The 19,034-nt window shown below is 46.8% G+C and overlaps 1 protein-coding gene across 1 annotated transcript in view; it reads left to right on the forward strand.

Moving 5' to 3' along the window:
• DNAJC11 (DnaJ heat shock protein family (Hsp40) member C11) overlaps positions 1 to 19,034 on the forward strand; it is a 67,886-nt gene that overhangs the window by 33,651 nt on the left and 15,201 nt on the right. Inside the window, 4 exon segments of the mRNA NM_001131873.1 lie at positions 427 to 528; positions 14,520 to 14,648; positions 15,605 to 15,727; positions 16,952 to 17,025. Of these exon segments, the coding sequence (NP_001125345.1) occupies positions 427 to 528; positions 14,520 to 14,648; positions 15,605 to 15,727; positions 16,952 to 17,025 (428 nt within the window).

The following is a 19,034-nucleotide window of genomic DNA, read 5'->3' on the forward strand; positions in this document are numbered from 1 at the left end:
AACCCAGGAGGTGAAGGTTGCAGTGAGCTGAGATCATGCCACTGCACTCCAGCCTGGGTGACAGAGCGAGACTCCGTCTCAAAAACAAACAAAAAAAAAAGAAATTCATAAGGTGACATTTTCCTTGTAAGATTTCTGCAGCCTCAGAGATAAGTTGCTAAAATAAAGAATGTTTAAGTCACTCTGGAGAGCGGAGTGAAAACTCATTTCAACCTTGGGAAGGGCCAGGAGGGCAGTGAGCTCTCCCTCACCCAGGCCTGAGCCATCGGATGGTGGAACTCATGGTTTGGGGTCCTTCCTGGGGAAAGGCTGTGGCCGGACCCTAGGCAGCATGCACACACCAAAATCAATAACTGCAGCTCTTTGTGTACGTTTCCCTTACCTCCTGGGTCCTCAGCTGTCTTCCCATCTTGATTCTGTGCATAGGTTGTGGAAAGGAGAAGAACCCCTGCTGAAATTCGAGAGGAGTTTGAGCGGCTGCAGAGAGAGAGGGAAGAGAGGAGGCTGCAGCAGCGAACCAATCCCAAGGTAAGCCAGGGGCCAGGTTTCATGAGGACATTTGATGAAAAGGCCTCATAACTAGAAGCCAGGTCTGAAATAATGAGATGCTGGTGGATTGTTAAAGTAAAAACATACAAGCTGGTGGGACAAAATTTAGCTTATATTATGTCAAAGTCGTATCTTTCTGGAAAACACCTCCCTGGTAGCCATCAGCCACACTGCTGCTGATCTCCAGGAAATGAAGGTTTTGTACCATGTGGAGGGAAGACAAAACCAGTCCCCTGTTTTTTCCAGAAGTCGGAGTTTTGCCAAGCAGATATACAGGCTAGTCATTGAAGGCCGTTTCCTCCGACTGTGCTGCCCAAGTCCTTCACACTGGAAATCAGTTAGAGGACAGAGGCAGGGCAGAGGACAGCCACCTAACCACCTAAGCGTTGAGGCAGCAGAAGTCCTTGCTTACCCGTTAGGATACGGAGAGCCAAATAATGCAGAGGGCTCAGGGCATGTCCGCATGGCCTTGAGCAGAAGGCCCTGTTCACATCACCCCAGGGCACTGGTGCTGTGACCACCGGTCACTGGGTTGTTTGAGCAGCATCGGTGTCCCAGATCACCGATGGAGTTTAAGTCCTTTAACTACTGAGTCAGAGTTACTTTTCAATGCTAAGTATGCTCTCTTTTTCCTTTCAGTTTGCTGGGGAGGTTGTTTTGCATGTGTGCCCCAGCTCTGTGGCAAGTAGGATAGCTTGGTCACTTTGAGATTCCAGTTGTACTGAACGACTAATGAAACATGGCCCAGTGTACTGTTCAGCTGTGTTTAAAAAGAGGGCTCAGTGGCCAGACCCTATCAGTGTGGCCAGGATGGCCTGGCAGAGAGCCTGTATCTGTCATGATAAGGAGCTGGGAGCTCCCTGGTCTTCCATCAGTCTCTTCTCCTATGATCTGTGTCAAATCATCAACGTTGTTGGAAGGAGAGCAGAAGCCATACAAAGTTATAAGAAGCATTATTATTTTCTTTAAACCTTGTAAAAGAATAGGCCGCGTGTGGTGGCTCACTCCTATAATCCCAGCACTTTGGGAGGCAGAGGCGGGCAGATCACCTGAGGTCGAGAGTTCGAGACCAGCCTGGGCAGTATGGTGAAACCCCAGCTCTACTAAAAATACAAAAAAATTAGCTGGGCATGGTGGTGCATGGCCACCAGCCTCCCGAGTAATTTCAGCTACTTGGGAGGCTGAGACAGGAGAATAGCTTGAACCAGGGAGGCAGAGGCTGTGGTGAGCCAAGATGATGCCACTGCATTCCAGCCTGGACAACAGAGTGAGACTCTGTCTCAAAAAAAAAAAAGAAAGAAAAAAAAAAAATACTGGCTTAAACTGGGATGCATAGTAAGATAAACCTCTGATGAAATACATTCCAGAAAGCAGTTTTTTAAAGACCCATACAGCATTTAAAGGACCATATATCCAGAACATGTCCATCTCTTTGAATCCCACATTTCAAAGTATATTTGACCAGATAAAATTATGGATGGGAATGAAGCTTGTGTATCACTCATTATCATGTGCAATCAATAAATGATATAATTTTCTTGGAAAAAAATGTATATTTGAAAATGGTAACGCCTCCGCTCCCATCTACTCACTCTCCCCCTCAACAGGTGAGGACCTCAGAAGTGCAGGGTTGCCTTTTGGTCAGATGGAGGTAGAGAATCAAAAGCCTGGGTGAACCAAGCCGGGGAGTTTGGGATGATTGGGAGAGTTGAAAATCTCCGAGGTGCCCTGAGCTGTGCTAATGATTCCTGCTTGGATCTCCCAGCAGGTGCCCAAGGGAGGTCTGGTTTGGAAGGTCGGCATTGGCAGATGGAGGTGGGGTAGGGGAGGTGGGGGTGCCTGGCAGGAGCGGGCTGTTCCTTTGGTGTTTTTGCTGTTCTGGCTGGAGGTTTGCTGTGTTAGGAGCAGTGAAAGGGAAAGAGAACCTCACTATCATCCTGCGTCCGTGTCCTATGATCAAATCGGCCATCTGGGGGTGTGTGGCAGTTGCTTATTGGGACTCTATGCAAATGTGTCTGCAGGCCATGTTTCTGTGGAATGAGGGAGCACAGCTGTGACCATCTCACACAGGCACGCAAGTGATTTTTAAAATGTCCTATACTTTGCTACTTCCATAAAACTGCTTCCAAATAAATAAAACATTTTCTAATCAGAAATATTGAGTGATAACCAGATGTTGGCTGTCCAGCATTTTAAGGAGAGGATTTGAGGTATATCTTTCATTCCATTTCTGAGGGTTTTTTTTTGCCTTTCAAGATGAGCAAAAACCCTTGTCCTGAGAAGAAAGGGGTGATCTCCGCTTTAAGGAGACCATGGAGGGTGGGCGTGGTGGTGCACGCCTGTAATCCCAGCACTTTGGGAGGCCAAGGTGGGCGGATCACTTGAGTTCAGGAGTTTGAGACCAGCCTGGACAACATAGTGAGACTCCATCTCTACAAATAAAATACTAAAATTAGCCAGGCATGGTAGCATGCACCTGTAGATCCAGCTGCCTGGGAGGCTGAGATGGGAGGATCACTTGAGCCTGGGAGGTCCAGGCTACAGTGAGCCAAGATTGCGCCCCGTACTCCAGCCTGGGTGGCAGAGTGAGACCCTGTCTCAAAAAAAAAAAAAAAAAGACCATGGGGAAGCCAGGCATAGTGGTTTACGCCTGTAATCCTGGCACTTTGGGAGGCCAAGGCAGGAGGATTGCTTGAGTTCAGGAGTTTGAGACCAGCCTGTGCAACATAACAAGACCCCCATCTCTACAAAATATTTACAAATTAGCTGAGCACAGTGGCACATACCTGTAGTCCAGGCTACTTGGGAGGCAGACGAAGGAGGATTGCCCAAGCCCAGGAGTTCAAGGTTACAGTGAGCTGTTATTGCACCACTGCACTCCAGCTGGGCAACAGAGCAAGGTCCTGTCTTAAACAAAAACGGAAGAACACTTTTGATGACTTAGAGGTCAGCCTGTCAGCTGGACCCCCCACAGAGGACCTCAGCTCAGAGGGGTTTGCAGGCTGTATCCCATGCGTGATATTGCCGCCCGAAACGCAGGTGCATATTTCTCTCTGTTTTCATCAATAAGAGCAGATTAGGTAGGGATTTCCAGTAGATTGATGTATCTACCAAGCAAAAAGGCCTAGTGAGGAAAAGCCCAGGTTAGAAGGTACAGCTGCCAGCAGGAAGCAGGACACAGAGTGAGCCGTTTGACAGTGCTCCCTTTTCTCTTCTGTAAAATGAGGACGTCTGCCCTGACTACCATGCCAAGTTGTGAAAAGACTGAAAACACATGAAATAGATGTTAATTTATTAGGGAAAGATAATCTTACTATATAAATGCAAAGTGGTACTGGTACGAAAATGACGTTCAGAACTAAATGTGGTGGTGATGTTTCATTCAACACTGAGGAGGAAATTCTTGGCTTGGTCAGGAATGGTGGGACCTGTGAGTTGGGATTTGTAAATGGCCCTTGAGGCCAGGTGTGGTGGCTCACGCTTGTAATCCCAGCACTTTGGGAGGCCGAGGCGGGCGGATCACGAGGTCAGGAGATCGAGACCATCCTGGCTAACACGGTGAAATCCCGTCTCTACTAAAAATACAAAAAATTAGTCAGGCGTGGTGGCAGGCGCCTGTAGTCCCAGCTACTCGGGAGGCTGAAGTAGGAGAATGGCGTGAACCCGGGAGGCAGAGCTTGCAGTGAGCTGAGATCGCACCACTGCACTCCACCCTGGGCCACAGAGTGAGACTCTTGTCTCAAAAAAAAAAACAAGAAAAGAAAAGAAAATGGCCCTCGAACAATTCTCACAGCCTTGCCAGGCCCGGTGCTGTTTGCAGTATGGCTGGCTGTGATATGGACCTCTGTGGAATGTGCCTTACCAGGCACCATGGTGCCCAGGAAGGAACGTGTAGAATCCCCAGCCCCGGGGTGTGTCCACTTTGCCTGGTGGCTCCAGCTGATGAAACGCGTGCATGCACACACACACAGACGAACACAGGCACATCCGTGTGTGGGAGGCGGCATGGGAGAGCCTTGGACTTGGTGTCCAGGGCCCTGCGTCCAGACTCAGATTCCACCTTCCTGTCTGTGCCGTTGATCAAGTCCCTTCTGCATATTCTTAGTCCAGTTTCCGCCTCCATGAAATGGGAGGCCCGCTCTCTGGGTTGAGTCTTTGGACCCCACAGTCCTTAGCTCTAATCACCTGTTTTCTGCCTTTGCTTTGTCCTGTGGGAGTAAATTCCTGTCTGTATGTCCTGCTGGAAAACGCCACCCTTGGGTTGCTGGGGTCCCAGTGACTTTAGGGCCCTCCACATTGAACTGGCATCAGGGAGAGTATTGGTGGCTGGGCAGGACATGGGTTCATACCTGAGAGCAGTATGCGAAACGAGCCCGACTGGACCACCCTGGGCATCCTCCTGCCATCTTCAGATTTCTGTTTTATTTGCATAATCCATCCACATTTCTTGCATTTTAAGGACTTAAGATCATGTAACAGTGTCGTTCTGTGTTGTATTCACTTCGTATTGATTATTTTAATTCCTTTTTTCCTTAATACCCATAAATCTTCTCCCTCTGTGGAGGGCAGCCACTTTGAGCATATTTAGAAGGCAACTTGATCCCAGGCAGCTTGTCCGACTTCATTGCTGCCTCCTTCGTGAACTTGTTTAGATCCTGTGTGGAGCAGATGATTAAGTTAGGTTTGTTTGGGGGTGTGGGGGCGAAGGAGCTTGACTGTCTCTGCGGGCATATATTGCTTTAGTTTTTTGACCCTATGACAAAATAGTTTGATGGAGATTTACGTTATTTCCTGGCCATTTTTGCTATTACAGAGGTTGATATACACTCTTTGGCAAGACCTCTCTATCTAGAAAACTCCATCATCAGCATGGTTTGTATAATTGCTGAGAAACACAATTCAGCTTTATTAGAAAAAAATGTAAATGATGTATCAGCCAGGCGCGGGGGCTCACACCTGTAATCCCAATGTGTCCAGAGTTCATTCCTTTTGGTGGGTTCATGGTCTCACTGACTTCAACAATGAAGCCGTGGACCTTTGCAGTGAGTGTCACCTTAAAGGTGGTGCGGACCCAGAGTGAGCAGCAGCAAGATTTATTGTGGATAGCAAAAGAACAAAGCTTCCACAGTGTGGAAGGGGACCCAGGCAGGTTGCTGCTGCTGGCTGGGGTGGCCAGCTTTTATTCCCTTATTTGTCCCTGCCCATGTCCTGCTGATTGGTCCATTTTACAGAGTGCTGATTAGTGCACTTACAATACTCTAGCTAGCCACAGAGCACTGTTTGGTGCCTTTTACAGAGAGCTGATAAGTGCATTTACAATCCTCTAGCTAGCCACAGAGCACTGATTGGTGTGTTTTTACAGAGTGCTGATTGGTACATTTACAATCCTCTAGCTAGCCACAGAGCACTGATTGGTGCGTTTTTACAGAGTGCTGATTGGTACATTTATAATCTTTTGTAAGACAGAAAAGTTCTCCAAGTCCCCACCCGACCCAGGAAGTCCAACTGGCTTCACCTCTCACCAACACTTTGGGAGGCTGAGGTGGGTGGATCATCTGAGGTCAGGAGTTTGAGACCAGCCTGACCAACATGGTGAAACCCCATCTCTACTAAAAATACAAAAATTAGCCAGGCGTGGTGGCAGGCGCCTGTAATCCCAGCTACTTGGGAGCCTGAAGCAGGAGAATCACTTGAACCTGGTAGGCGGGGGTTGCAGTGAGCCGAGATCGCACCATTGCACTCCAGCCTGAGCGACAAGCTCAAGACTCCGTTTCTAAATAAATAAATAAAAATAATGTATCAAGAGCCTGGGCAACATAGTGAAATCCCATCTCTACAAAAAAAAAAAAAAAAAAAAAAAAAAAAACAATTAACTGGGCATGGTGGCGTGCTCCTGTAGTCCCAGCTACTCGAGAGGCTGAGGCAGGAGGAATGCTTGAGCCCTGGAGGTGGAGGTTGCAGTAAGCCAGGATTGTGCCAGCCTGGCTCCAGCCTCCAAGATGTACTCCAGCCTGGGTGACAGAGAGAGACCCCATCTGAATAATGTATCAAGGAAGGCATATAACTATAAAAATATTTTTAAATGCCAAAATGTTTTCATAAAGATGTAAGCATGCATCACTTGATTATTTTTAAAGGATGTTGGGGTTGCCCTGGCTAATAACCGTAGCCAGCAAAGTCGCCCATGGTTATGACTTCAGTCTGTTCTGCGGAAGTGATTCTGATGTCATAAAACTGCCTGGACTTGGCTGAGAGGATGATGGGGCAGAAGAAGGGTTGTTTAAGCCATATGTTTGTTGTGCGTAGTGGCAGGAAGGGGCAATTTACCGTCTGCAGAAATGGGCTGCTGTTGCAATTGGAGAACGTGGAAAGTTGTCTTGTAAGGAGAAAAGGGACCAAAGCCTGGTTAATCAGGTCTGGGAAAGCTCTGTGATAATGAAACTGAAACCCTGGAGAAGAAGAGTGGTCTTGGCAATCGGGATAGAAGGCACAGAGGGATTCAAAGGTAAAACAGCTGTTTGTCTTGAAGTGAGTATCCGTTGGAGGGCTGTTTCACCCCCTCATGTCAGCATAATCACTCACAAACAAGGTTTCAGAATTAAAGACTACTGTTTATACGGGGAGGACAGGCTCTGACTTCCATTTGAGATAAAGTGATTTTCTGTGGGAACTGTCATGAGTGCCATGCTGGGTTCATCAGTTATAAAACAGGTGAATTTCACATTGCCTCGTATCACCTCTTTTGGTGGAATTTTCAGTTAGTAAAGAGTTCCTTTTGAGATTGCAGTTGACAGAAATTTCTTATGTTACCCTCATGGCCAGATAAATATAAACATGAAAATAATTCCGCCTGGGTGGTGGTGAATGTGTTAACATGATTGTGATCATCACTACACAGTGTCTGCATGTATCAAATCAGCATACTGTACACCTGGAACGTGTGCAGTCTCTATTTGTCAGTGAAATGTTTTACATTTTTTTTTTAAGAAGATTTGAAACTAAAAAATAAAGAATTTAGAATGGTACATTCCTGGCTGAATAAACAACTGATTCTACTCAATGAGTACAAATACATCATTTCCTACCTGGTAAGAAGTTTCTCATTGTGGGAGAAAGGCTCTAACTCATGCTCAGAATTTCTGAGTGATGTCAGTGAAGACGTGTTTATCACATTCACAGTTGACCCAAGGCAGAAGGTTCTAAAAGAGCCCAGTGAACAAGAATGAAGGGATTAAACTACAAAATAAGATTTAACAGGGAGAAATGTGCTAGCTACGAAAGGGGGGAATCAGGGAAAATGGTCATCTTTCATTGACTTGGTTTAATATTAGCAATTTTGTGGGTTGGGGGTGGGTAAAAATGGTTGATTTATTCATAAAGTAATTTAATTTGGGTGCCTGCAATGTGCCAGACACTTTAGGAATGTGAACATTCCTCAGAGAATAAAACAGACAACCTAATCGCGCCATGAAGCTTAATGATCTAGTTGAGGGACAGAGAAGCTGCAGTAAATGCAATATATAAATTGTGTATTAAGACTGGGCGCAGTGGCTCATGCCTGTAATCCCAGCACTTGGGCAGGCCGAGGTGGGCAGATCATGTAGGTCAGGAGTTCAAGACCAGCCTGACAAACATGGCAAAACCGCATCTCTACTAAAAATACAAAAATTAGCCGGGCTTGGTGACCTGCTCCTGTAGTCACAGCTATTTGGGAGGCTAAGGCAGGAGACTCACTTGAACCCGGGAGGCAGAGGTTGCAGTGAGCTGAGATCGTGCCACTGCACTTCAGCCTGGGCAACAGAGTGAGATTCAGTCTCAAAAAAAAATATATATATATATATGTATATATATATTAGAAGGAGAGAGAAATGATGCGGGGGATACATAAAGCGAAGAAAGTGGGGAAGGCTGCAGTTTTTTTGTTTTGATTTTGTTTTTTTGTTTTTTTTTTTTTGGTTTTTGAGACGGAGTCTCGCTCTGTTGCCTGGGCTGGAGTGCAGCGGCGCAATCTCGGCTCACTGCAAGCTCCACCTCCCGGGTCCACGCCATTCTCCTGCCTCAGCCTCCCGAGTAGCTGGAACTACAGGCAACTGCCACCACACCTGGCTAATTTTTGTATTTTTAGTAGAGACGGGGTTTCACCATTTAGCCAGGATGGTTTCGATCTCCTGACCTTGTGATCCGCCCGCCTCAGCCTCCCAAAGTGCTGGGATTACAGGCGTGAGCCACCACGCCCGGCCTTGATATTGTTTTTGAGACAGAGTTTCACTCTTGTTGCCCTGGCTGGAGTGCAGTGGCACTGTCCTGGCTCAATGTAACCTCCACCTCCTGGATTCAGGCGATTCTCCTGCCTCAGCCTCTGAGTAGCTGGGATTACAGGTGCATGCCACCATGCCCGGCTAATGTTTTTGTGTTTTTAGTAGAGACGAGGTTTTACTATATTGGCCAGGCTGGTCTCAAACTCCTGACCTCAGGTGATCCACCTGCCTCGGCCTCCCAGAGTGCTGTGATTACAGGCGTGAGCCACCATGCCCAGCCTGCAGTTTAATTAGAGTAGTCAGGCTTCACTGAAAAGGTGCCACTGGAGGAAGGATGGGAAGCAGATGACAAAGTTAGCCACGTGGCCATCTGGTGAAGAGTGTTGCAGATACAGGGCAGAGCCAACGCAGAAGCCAAAATGGAGAGGTGAATCTGGTATGTTCAAGGAACAGCAAAGACGCCAGCGTGTCTGGAACGATGAGGGAAGACGTTAGTAGGAGTTGAAGACATTCCATTTCCCCAATGTGAAATAGGGACCAGGCATAATGTGTGATGGTTCAAGAGACAAGAACCAATAGCAATAAGTCAGTGTTACTGGGAGATGATTTGGGGTTAATATAAGGAACATTGAGCAAGTTGGGCTGCTGGGGACCCATGGAAACTGCTTCGATCCACTGTCTAGTCATGAACACAATGTGATGAGGACCTCCGTCTTCCAACAGGTAGCAGTGGGTGGGATGGGTGTGTAATTTAAATAAAAACCAAGTCTTATAGACTACTTGCAGAGCCAGTGCAGGACTAGACCCAGGGCCGGCAGGCATTGCTCCTGTCTAGGCTAGATTAACTTGGATCAGGAATTATTGGGGCCATTGATGACATCTGCTGGCCAGGGGGGCAGCAGTTGGCCTGTGAGTATTGATGTCATATGGTTATGTTGGATCCTCCCAAGTGAGAAACAGCTGAGGTTTACGGACACAAGAACTCTACTAATTTAAAAATATGCCTATAAAGAACTTTTCTATGAAGTAAGTTTTTAGGTAGCTTTTTGTTTGGAAGTCCTTAAGATATGGGGATTTTTTTTTTTTCAATTTTTTTTGTCAGAGTAATATGTGTACAAGGTTCAAAAGTCAGGTATTTACTAGACTTATAAAGAAAAGCCCTGCCGCTCCCCCCTTTCTACTCCTGACTCCTGTTCCCTTGAGGCAGCCACTCCCAGCTCTTGGAGCTGTTTCTTCTGACATCTTTACATGGTTCTCTCAGTTTCTTCAGTTTTCAGTCCACCCAGTGTAATTATAATTGGATTACATTAATATTCACTATATACATTGCGGTGACCATATAATTACTCAGTTGACCCAGATCACATACCAGGATGACCTAGCCTTTCTTAACACTTCTTCCTCTGTGATATTAGTAATTGTCTCATTTGTTTCCTTTGATTAGTTTTCTATAAATCTATCACAAAGTCATCTCCAGACTCTCTGTCAGAGCCGAAACGTTCCTCCCAGTTTCATTAGACGCTTCAGGTATTGTGTCGCTCATTCTGATCTCAGTGGCATCCCGGAGCCCTCAGTCCCCAGATCCCGTCTGAAGGTGTCACTCAATTGCTGCAATCTCATGATCAAGCTGGAGCAGATGAGGAGTATCGATGCACAGAGACGGTGGTTTCTTGAGATGGAACCTAGTCCTGGTGAAGATTCTGTGATCATTGTTGAAATGACAACACAGGATTTGAAACATGACATAAGTTAGCTGATAAACCTATTTTCACTTCGTTATCTTTATATCCCAGAGTCTGGCCGGGCGCGGGGCTCACGCCTGTAATCCCAGCACCTTGGGAGGCCAAGGTGGGTGGATCACGAGGTCAGGAGATGGAGACCATCCTGGTTAACACTGTGAAACCCCGTCTCTACTAAAAATACAAAAAAATTAGCTGGGCGTGGTGGTGGGCGCCTGTAGTCCCAGCTACTCAGGAGGCTGAGGCAGGAGAATGGCGTGAACCCAGGAGGCGGAGCTTGCAGTGAGCCGAGGTCGTGCCACTGCACTCCGACCTGGGCGACAGAGCAAGACTCCGTCTCAAAAAGAGTAGGAATCATTATTTGGGGCATGTATCCACAGACTTTAGTCTGTTCACCAACCCTGTCTATCTCCAGTATCAGTGTTCTGATTATGTGCTGCTGTATAACCATTTCCAAACTTGGTGGCTTCCAACAATAATTCCATACTGTATCACAGTTCTGTGGATTGGCTGGGACTTGACTGTGATGGGATGGTGCTCACAGGGGTTGCAGTCACATGGCAGCTGGGTCTCGTCCTCTGAAGGCTGGCTGGTCTGCATGTCAGCAGTGGTTTCTGCATTCATGTCTCACGCACCTCAGCAGAGGTGGCTGGCATCGCTGTCTCTCTAGGCAACCTCTCCCCAGGCCAGCTCAGGCTTCCTTGCCAACAGCAGTCTCTGGGTAATTGAACTTAATACATATTAGCTAGTGTCCCCCATATAGTGCATTTTAGAGACCTGGGCCAAGCTGCAAAGCTTCTCGTGAGCTGGTCTTGAAGTCAGCACCATCACATCCACGCATTCTGTTGGACAAAGGCAAGTCTGAGAGTTGCTTTTGTGAACCTAAGAGGTTCAGGATCAAGGAGAGGGCTCTGTACAGGGGCGTGAGTACCCGCAGGCATGGTTCCTTAGGAGGCCTTTGATCTAACTCCACAGTGTGTCACACTGTTTTTTGAAGAGTGTATTTCCAGTGTCTTTTTCTTTCATAACATTGCCTACCATCTTTATGAAAGTTGCATTTATATTTAGCAAGTTTTATTTTACTTTGAGATAGGGTCTCATACTATCACCCAGGCTAGAGTGCAGTGATGCAGTCACAGCTCACCGCAGCCTTGGCCTCCCGGGCTCAAGGAATCGTCCCACCTCAGTCTCCCAGGTGACTGGGGCCACAGGCGGACGCCAGGCGGACACCACCACTCCCAGCTAATATTCTTCTTTTTTTTTTTTTTTTAGTTTTCGTTTTTTTATGGAGACACAGTCTCAACATGTTGCCCAGGCTGGTCTCGAACTCCTGGGCTCAAGCAATCCCTCCACCTCAGCCTCCCAAAGTACTGGGATTGCAGGAGTGAGCCACAGCACTCAGCCGAAATTTTTGACACATTTAATTGATTCGTCTCTGTATATCATATTTTTAATTTAGAAAATATTCTCTCAATTCTAAATTTCTTCATATTAGAACATAAATATATCTTGGCCCAAGTATTTTGACAGGTATTGTCTTTTTAACTTTATTCACAACAGTCTTCTTTGACACATTTTTCTAAATCATCTTTATTTATGATCTTTTGAATGTTTTATCAAATTTAGATGCTACAAGACTGTAGACCTTTTCAATTCCATTTCATTCTAGAGCAGAATAAAAATTTACCCAATTAAACATGACAGCTCCACCAAGATTCCTACCCAAAATAGAGACTCCAAAATGCCGTTATGGAATTTCAAAATTATATCTCATAAACCGTTTGAACTCTTATTTATTTTGTATGGGTTTTTTCCCCCTAGAAAGATCAGCTTCAGATTATTTTTCATCATTACAAGCTTTATTTTCAGTGATTATAATTTTTTTTTTTTTTTTTTAGGCGGAGTCTTGTTCTGTCACCCAGGCTGGAGTGCAGTGGCACAATCTTGGCTCACTGCAACCTCTGCCTCACAAGTTGAAGCAATTCTCCTGCCTCAGCCTCCTGAGGAGCTGGGATTATAGGTGCGCGCCACCACGCCCAGCTAATTTTTGTATTTTTAGTAGAGATGGGGTTTCACCATGTTGGTCAGGCTGGTCTCAAACTCCTGACCTCGTGAGCCGCCTGCCTCGGCCTCCCAAAGTGCTGGGATTACAGGCCTGTAATCCCAGGTGGCAGGGAGCCACCTCACCTGGCCTGTTCTTGTTTTTGAGACAGAGTCTTGCTCTGTCACCCATGCTGGAGTACAGTGATGCAATCTTGGCTCACTGCAACCTCCACCTTTCAGGTTCAAGCAGTTCTCCTGCCTCAGCCTCTACAGTAGCTGGGACGTGTGCCTGGCTAATTTTTGTATTTTTAGTAGCAACAGGGTTTCACCATGTTGGCCAGGCTGGTCTTGAACTCTTGACCTCAGGTGATCCCCTCTCCCTCAACCTCCCAAAGTGTTGGGATTACAGGTATTAGCCACCACACCTGGCCACAAATTGTTCATATCCTGCCATGCAGTTTTGTTGATTATTCAGAATCATCGTCATGACAGAGATGTGTTCGTGCTGTTACTCTGTGAATATAAAAAATTTGTAAATTTTGGCAACTACAACTTCATTTTCCATGGGTAGAATACTGCAGCTTGTTTTGACACAATTATACATTATGTGTATCACTACAACTAATTCTAAGGATGTTTCTAGTCCATGGGTTTCTTGATTTAATAAGAAAATTTTTTACCATAACACTATACTGCCTCCAAGTTGGTATTTGAATATCACCGCAAAAACAAACACGTTTACCTTTAATGTGGAACTTTTTAATTGAGTTTATAGTAGCATTTATAATGTCAGGTGTTTCACCCTCAACAGAAATCAAGTACTTATTAGGGTTAATGCATTTTCAGATTGAAGCATCTGGTAGAAAGCTAGCACCGGCTGGGCACGGTGGCTCACGCCTGTAATCTCAGCACTTTGGGAGGCCGAGGTGGGCGGATCACGAGGTCAAGAGATCGAGACCATCCTGGTCAACATGGTGAAACCCTGTCTCTACTAAAAATACAAAAATTAACTGGGCATGGTGGTGTGCGCCTGTAGTCCCAGCTACTTGGGAGACTAAGGCCGGAGAATCGCTTGAACCCAGGAGGCGGAGGTTGCAGTGAGTCGAGATCGTGCCACTGCACTGCACTGGACTAATGGCTAATGTTGCCTGGTGACAGAGCGAGACTCCATCTCAAAAAAAAAAAAAAAAAAAGCTAGCAAAAAACATTGTTTCAATGGGCTGCAAAAAGTTTAGTTTAAAAAATGTATGTGGCCATGGTTTTATATACTGGATTAAGATATATGTCCGTTTTTAAAGTTGTGACTATAAAAGAATAATAAACATTGATTTTCTGAGTAACAAGCATTTTTATCAGCAAAATTTTAGCTTAGAATTCCTTGAGCAAATACAGTGTTCTGTTTCTCAAACTTAATTCTCATTAATTTGAGAAGGTGGATTAATTTTAAAGTCTCCCATTTGTTCATAATTTGTGCTGCTTTATCTTTGAAGGTATTTTTATTTAAAGAGTTTTAGGGTAGTTTTGTGGTATAAGGGTGTTTACCAAAAAATGTTTAATCCATGTAGCTCATTTCTAGGTTGTTTTGTGCATTCATGGGTCCTGTTTGGTCTCTGAAAATCAAACTGCGTAGCTCTTACTCCTTTGACTAACACTTTTGTCTTTGGTGTGTCATTGCTCTGCAGACATGCGGACCGGCTCTCCTGGTCAAATGATGTTTTCTAGCTCTGGACGTCTGTGGTGCTCTGCAGTTTGGTTCGGACTGTGACATTCATGCTTTGTGGGCTTCCTGGTGGAGTGTCCTACCTAAACCCAGTGAACCCTGAAGTCAAATGACTTGTTCAATTAAAGCGAGCTGGCTGTTGAAGTGTAGCATTGTCTTTCATTCCACAAATACCACCCCTTCTGCTGACGGTTTGTTTTTCTGCCCCAGGGAACGATCAGCGTTGGAGTAGATGCCACTGACCTTTTTGATCGCTATGATGAGGAGTATGAAGATGTGTCCGGCAGTAGCTTTCCGCAGATTGAAATTAATAAAATGCACATATCCCAGTCCATTGAGGTAAAGCACACAACCATCTCTCCGAGTACAGCAAGGGCTTGAGTTAATGAGGCACAGCACACCAAGCAGCTGGAATGAGAGTCTGCCCAGGGTTTTTCTCATCTTTATTTATGAAAGGATGCAATTAGCCACTTAAAAAAGAAAGCGCTTCAGTCCCAGCCGTGTGTTACCGCTGTGCTGGCATGTGAGCCAGCAGGAGTGTGGGCTGGGGCACTTGGCTCCCAAGGTCTTGGACCTTTCCAGCAGAGGGTGTTAATGGTCTGGGAGAAGTAGAGGCCCAAGGTCATGGGGTTCTGGGAGAGAAGGCAGACCTCCATGGATCATTCTAACAACCGGTTTTAGTTTTAAGGCAAATTCTGCTAGATGCCGCAAGGCTATAGCAGCTCTCATCTTGAGCCCTGGGCACACGAAAATGTCACCATTCTGCCTACTATTTGGATGTGGCGAGGTCAGGTCATTCTCCTGAGCGTTTATAGTAGGTCTTTGTCTCCTCAGCTCATTAATTTATTCTCCATTGCATCAGCCAACAGCGTGGAGTCCTAACTTGGGGAAATTTGCCCCCTCTTGGAGCTCCCTGAGTCAGTTGATACAGAATACAGCCATGGGAAGGTCTTCAGTCCCCTCGGAACCCTGATGGCAAACCACAGAGGGAAGGCACACAGTGAAGTCACTGTGCTATCTGATACCAGTGGGACATGCAGCCCCATGTTTCCCCTGGTGTTGTGAAATGTGCCCATTAAAGCTTTTGCAAAGCATATTACCCTCATGGTCACATGCAGACCAAATAACAAAGCGGAAGAAAAGTGAAGCTGATGCGGCAGTTCTGCATCCATGTGTGCTTCTGAACAGAGGAGTCTGCACCTTTGGCCTTGGGCTCACAGTGCGTTCTTTAGGCTGCTGCCATTGGCACTTCCTGTTGTTTTGATTCATTCATTACCAGCAAATACCATTTTTAGGCACCCTTGACAGCGACAGACACAGCCATCCTCTCTGGAAGCCTCTCAACCCAGAATGGAAATGGAGGAGGTTCCATTAACTTTGCGCTCAGACGAGTAACTTCGGCAAAGGGATGGGGAGAGGTAAGAATGTCATTGGCTGAGTTGTGTTGTCTGTGCAAAGCCTCATTTCTGAACATTTACACTCTCAAAGCTCACCCTCAAACTCACCCCGGGGGCCCTGTTGTTGTGTAACAACGGTACCAAGTGTCAAGGTTCCATACGTTGACTGTCCTAAAAGAAAAATAGGTCTCATAAGCCTGGCCAACATGGTGAAACCCCGTTCTACTAAAAATACAAAAATTAGCAGGGCGTGGTGTCACCTGCCTGTAATCCCAGCTACTTGGGAGGCTGAGGCAGGAGAATCACGAGAATCACATGAACCCGGGAGGCAGAGGTTGCAGTGAGTCAAGATCGCGCCGTTGCACTCCAGTCTGGGGGACAAGAGCAAAATTCTGTCTCAAAAAAAAAAAAGATAAATAGGTCTCATAGCTGAGAAGTCCTGTCAGTCTTCCTCACAGTTTAAAATTAGGATAGAAAAACAAGGTTTCCTATGAGATGCCAACTTCTAGAAATCCACCCTCTGAAACTCAGTGTGTTTGTTCCCTTTGAGCAAAAAGCCTGTGGGCTCTTTTTCCTGCACAATTCAGAAGGCAAGTGCTCTCTTCAGCGTGATAGTTCACTGATTGGTGGCCATTTAACAGCCAATTCTGCCAAGCAAATTGAGCTGCATCAAATTAACATTGAAGAGTTGCTTGAAAGTCACCCAGACTAGTAAACACGGCAGCCAGGCTCAGCTGTGACTTCCAAGGCTGTGCGAGTGTGGAACCGCTGCTGGGCTTTAACGTCAGGCCCCTGAGGACCACCTCAGTGACCTGGGAGACATTTGGTGCAGGATGAAAATGAAAAGGAGTCAGCAATGCATGCGGGGGTGGGGGGGCACACCTGACCGCAGTCGGTGCTGTGCAGGTGTCGGGGGCTGCGCCGGGAGGGGTAGGGGGAGCCAGCTGGTCTCCTGACCTCAGCCTGGGAGGCAAGGATCAGAGGTGAGCAGTTTTTTCTTTGGAGGGACACCAATGAAACATGTGCCTTTGAAGCCTGGGTCTCCTTTGGATCTGTGGCAGCAGACGGCTCCATTTGGCAAAGGTTAAGATGAGACATTAACAAGCTTCCACCCCCTTCTTTTAGAGCCCTGGCAAGACCAGTGAATTGAATGAAGGAATTATACCCAGAGGTACATACCTGAGCCTTGGTTGCTGCTAGGAGATAAAACACCATTAATGCCTTCTCTTTTTCCTTTTCAAACAGTTGGAATTTGGAGCCGGAGACCTACAGGGGCCTTTGTTCGGTCTCAAGCTGTTCCGTAATCTCACACCAAGATGGTAAATATGAGAGATAGCAGCTCCTCTTTGGTGGTCTTTGTTGGCTTAGGAGACTAGAACTGTGTGTTCTTTTTATCACAGTGGTTGGCACTATCTTGTCTGTCCTACAAGGTCACTGCATACATCAAGGGCAGCTATAGCACTGGCATGAAGCCCAGGCAGTGTGCAGGTGGGAAGAGGCGGGATTGCGGGGGCCGGACCCTTGTCCCAGCCCCAGCCAGGCTGCACCATCCAGGACTCGCACCTCCCTTACCTATGCCACGAGGCCACATAGAAAGAGTGCCTTCAGGGAGAGTTGGTCAGTGGACCGAAACACTTACAGACTTATGGATCGTTCCATTGTCCCAGAGAATGACAGACTGCCTCGTCATCGGGTTGATTGACATATGCCAGAGATGTAGTCCCCAGCCAGCCTCTGCTTCCTGTTGTCTCTGCTGCTGCCATGTCACACTCCTAGAACTATATATCCCTGTCCCTTCTAGAACGACAGCAGTGTCTTCATTTCCTATATGGCGGGGGCAGTGATGTCTGTGTGAGCTCAGATAAAAGAATTGGTGGAGGGTAAATAATACCTCTTTCTTCCAGAGGAAGATATAGCTGAAGGAGTCCTAGAATGGAGCACACAGAGTTTATTTTATTTATTTATTTATTTTTGAGACAGGGTCTTGCTCTGTCTTGCCCAGGCTGGAGTGCGGTGGTGTGATCTCGGCTCACTGCAGCCTCTGCCTCCTGGGTCCAAGCTATTCTCCTGCCTCAACTTTCCGAGTAGCTGGGACTACAGCTATTTTTGTATTTTTAATAGAGACGAGGTTTCACCATGTGGCCAATCATAGTTCACTGCAGCCTTGAACTCCTGGGCTCAAGCAGTCCTCCTCCCTCAACCTCCCGAAAAACTAGGACTACAGGCATGTGCCAACATGCCTGGCTCATTGTTTAGTTTTTTTTTTAGAGATAAGTTCTCTCTATGTTGCCTAGGCTGGTCTCAAGCTCCTAGATTCAAGCAGTCCTCCGACCTCAGCCTCCCAAAGCGCACTGAGATTAGAAGCATGAGCCACTTCACCAAGCCTGGAGTACATGTTTTTTGTTTTGTTTTTTGTTGTGAGACAGGTCTCACTTTGTCACCCCAGCTGGAGAATAGTGGTGCAGTCTTGGCTCACTGCACCCTCAACCTCCCAGGCTCAGGTGACCCTCCTGAGTAGCTGGGACTACAGGTGTGCACCACCATGCCTGACGAATTTTTGTAGAGTTGGGGTTTCTCCTTGTTGGCCAGGCTGGTCTCTTAACTCCTGACCTCAGGTGATCCTCCCACCTTGGCCTCCCAAAGTGCTGGCATTACAGGCGTAAGCCACCATGCGCAGGTACAGTGGCATGAATAACTTTCCTATCAAACATGTACCGTAGGCTGTACAAACATGTACAAACAAGTACAGGAGTACGAGACCAGCCTGGCCAACATGGCGAAACCCCATCTACTAAAAATATAAAAATTAACCAGGCATGGTGGCGCTTGCCTGTAGTCCCAGCTACTTGGGAGGCTGAGGTGGGAGGATCTCTTGAACCCGGGAGGCGGAGGTTGCAATAATCCAAGATCACACCACTGTACTCCAGCCTAAGCAGCAGAGCAAGACTGTCTCAAAAAAAAAAAAAAAGTTATTACACTTCCAATGAGACATGTATCTGTGTGCCTGCCAGGCTCTGCAGGGGTTGACCTAATCCCTGCCCACTAGTCTGGTCGTTTGTCTGTGGGGCATGGGGCAGAGAACCCAGGCAGGCTTGCAGGTCAGCCTGTTGTAGGGAGAGCAGGAGAAGTTGGGAGAGAGCCTGCAAAACAGGAGGATGTGGCCCGTGGGGCAGGCGGAGGCCACTTAGGCACCAAAGCAGTGCTTCCTGGCTGGGCGCAGTGGCTCACGCCTGTAATCCCAGCACTTTGGGAGGCCAAGGCGGGTGGATCATGAGATCAGGAGATCGAGACCATCCTGGCTAACACGGTGAAACCCCGTCTCTACTAA

This window comes from Pongo abelii, chromosome 1 (genome assembly GCF_028885655.2).
Source record: "Pongo abelii isolate AG06213 chromosome 1, NHGRI_mPonAbe1-v2.0_pri, whole genome shotgun sequence".
Classification (NCBI taxonomy): Eukaryota; Metazoa; Chordata; class Mammalia; order Primates; family Hominidae; genus Pongo; species Pongo abelii.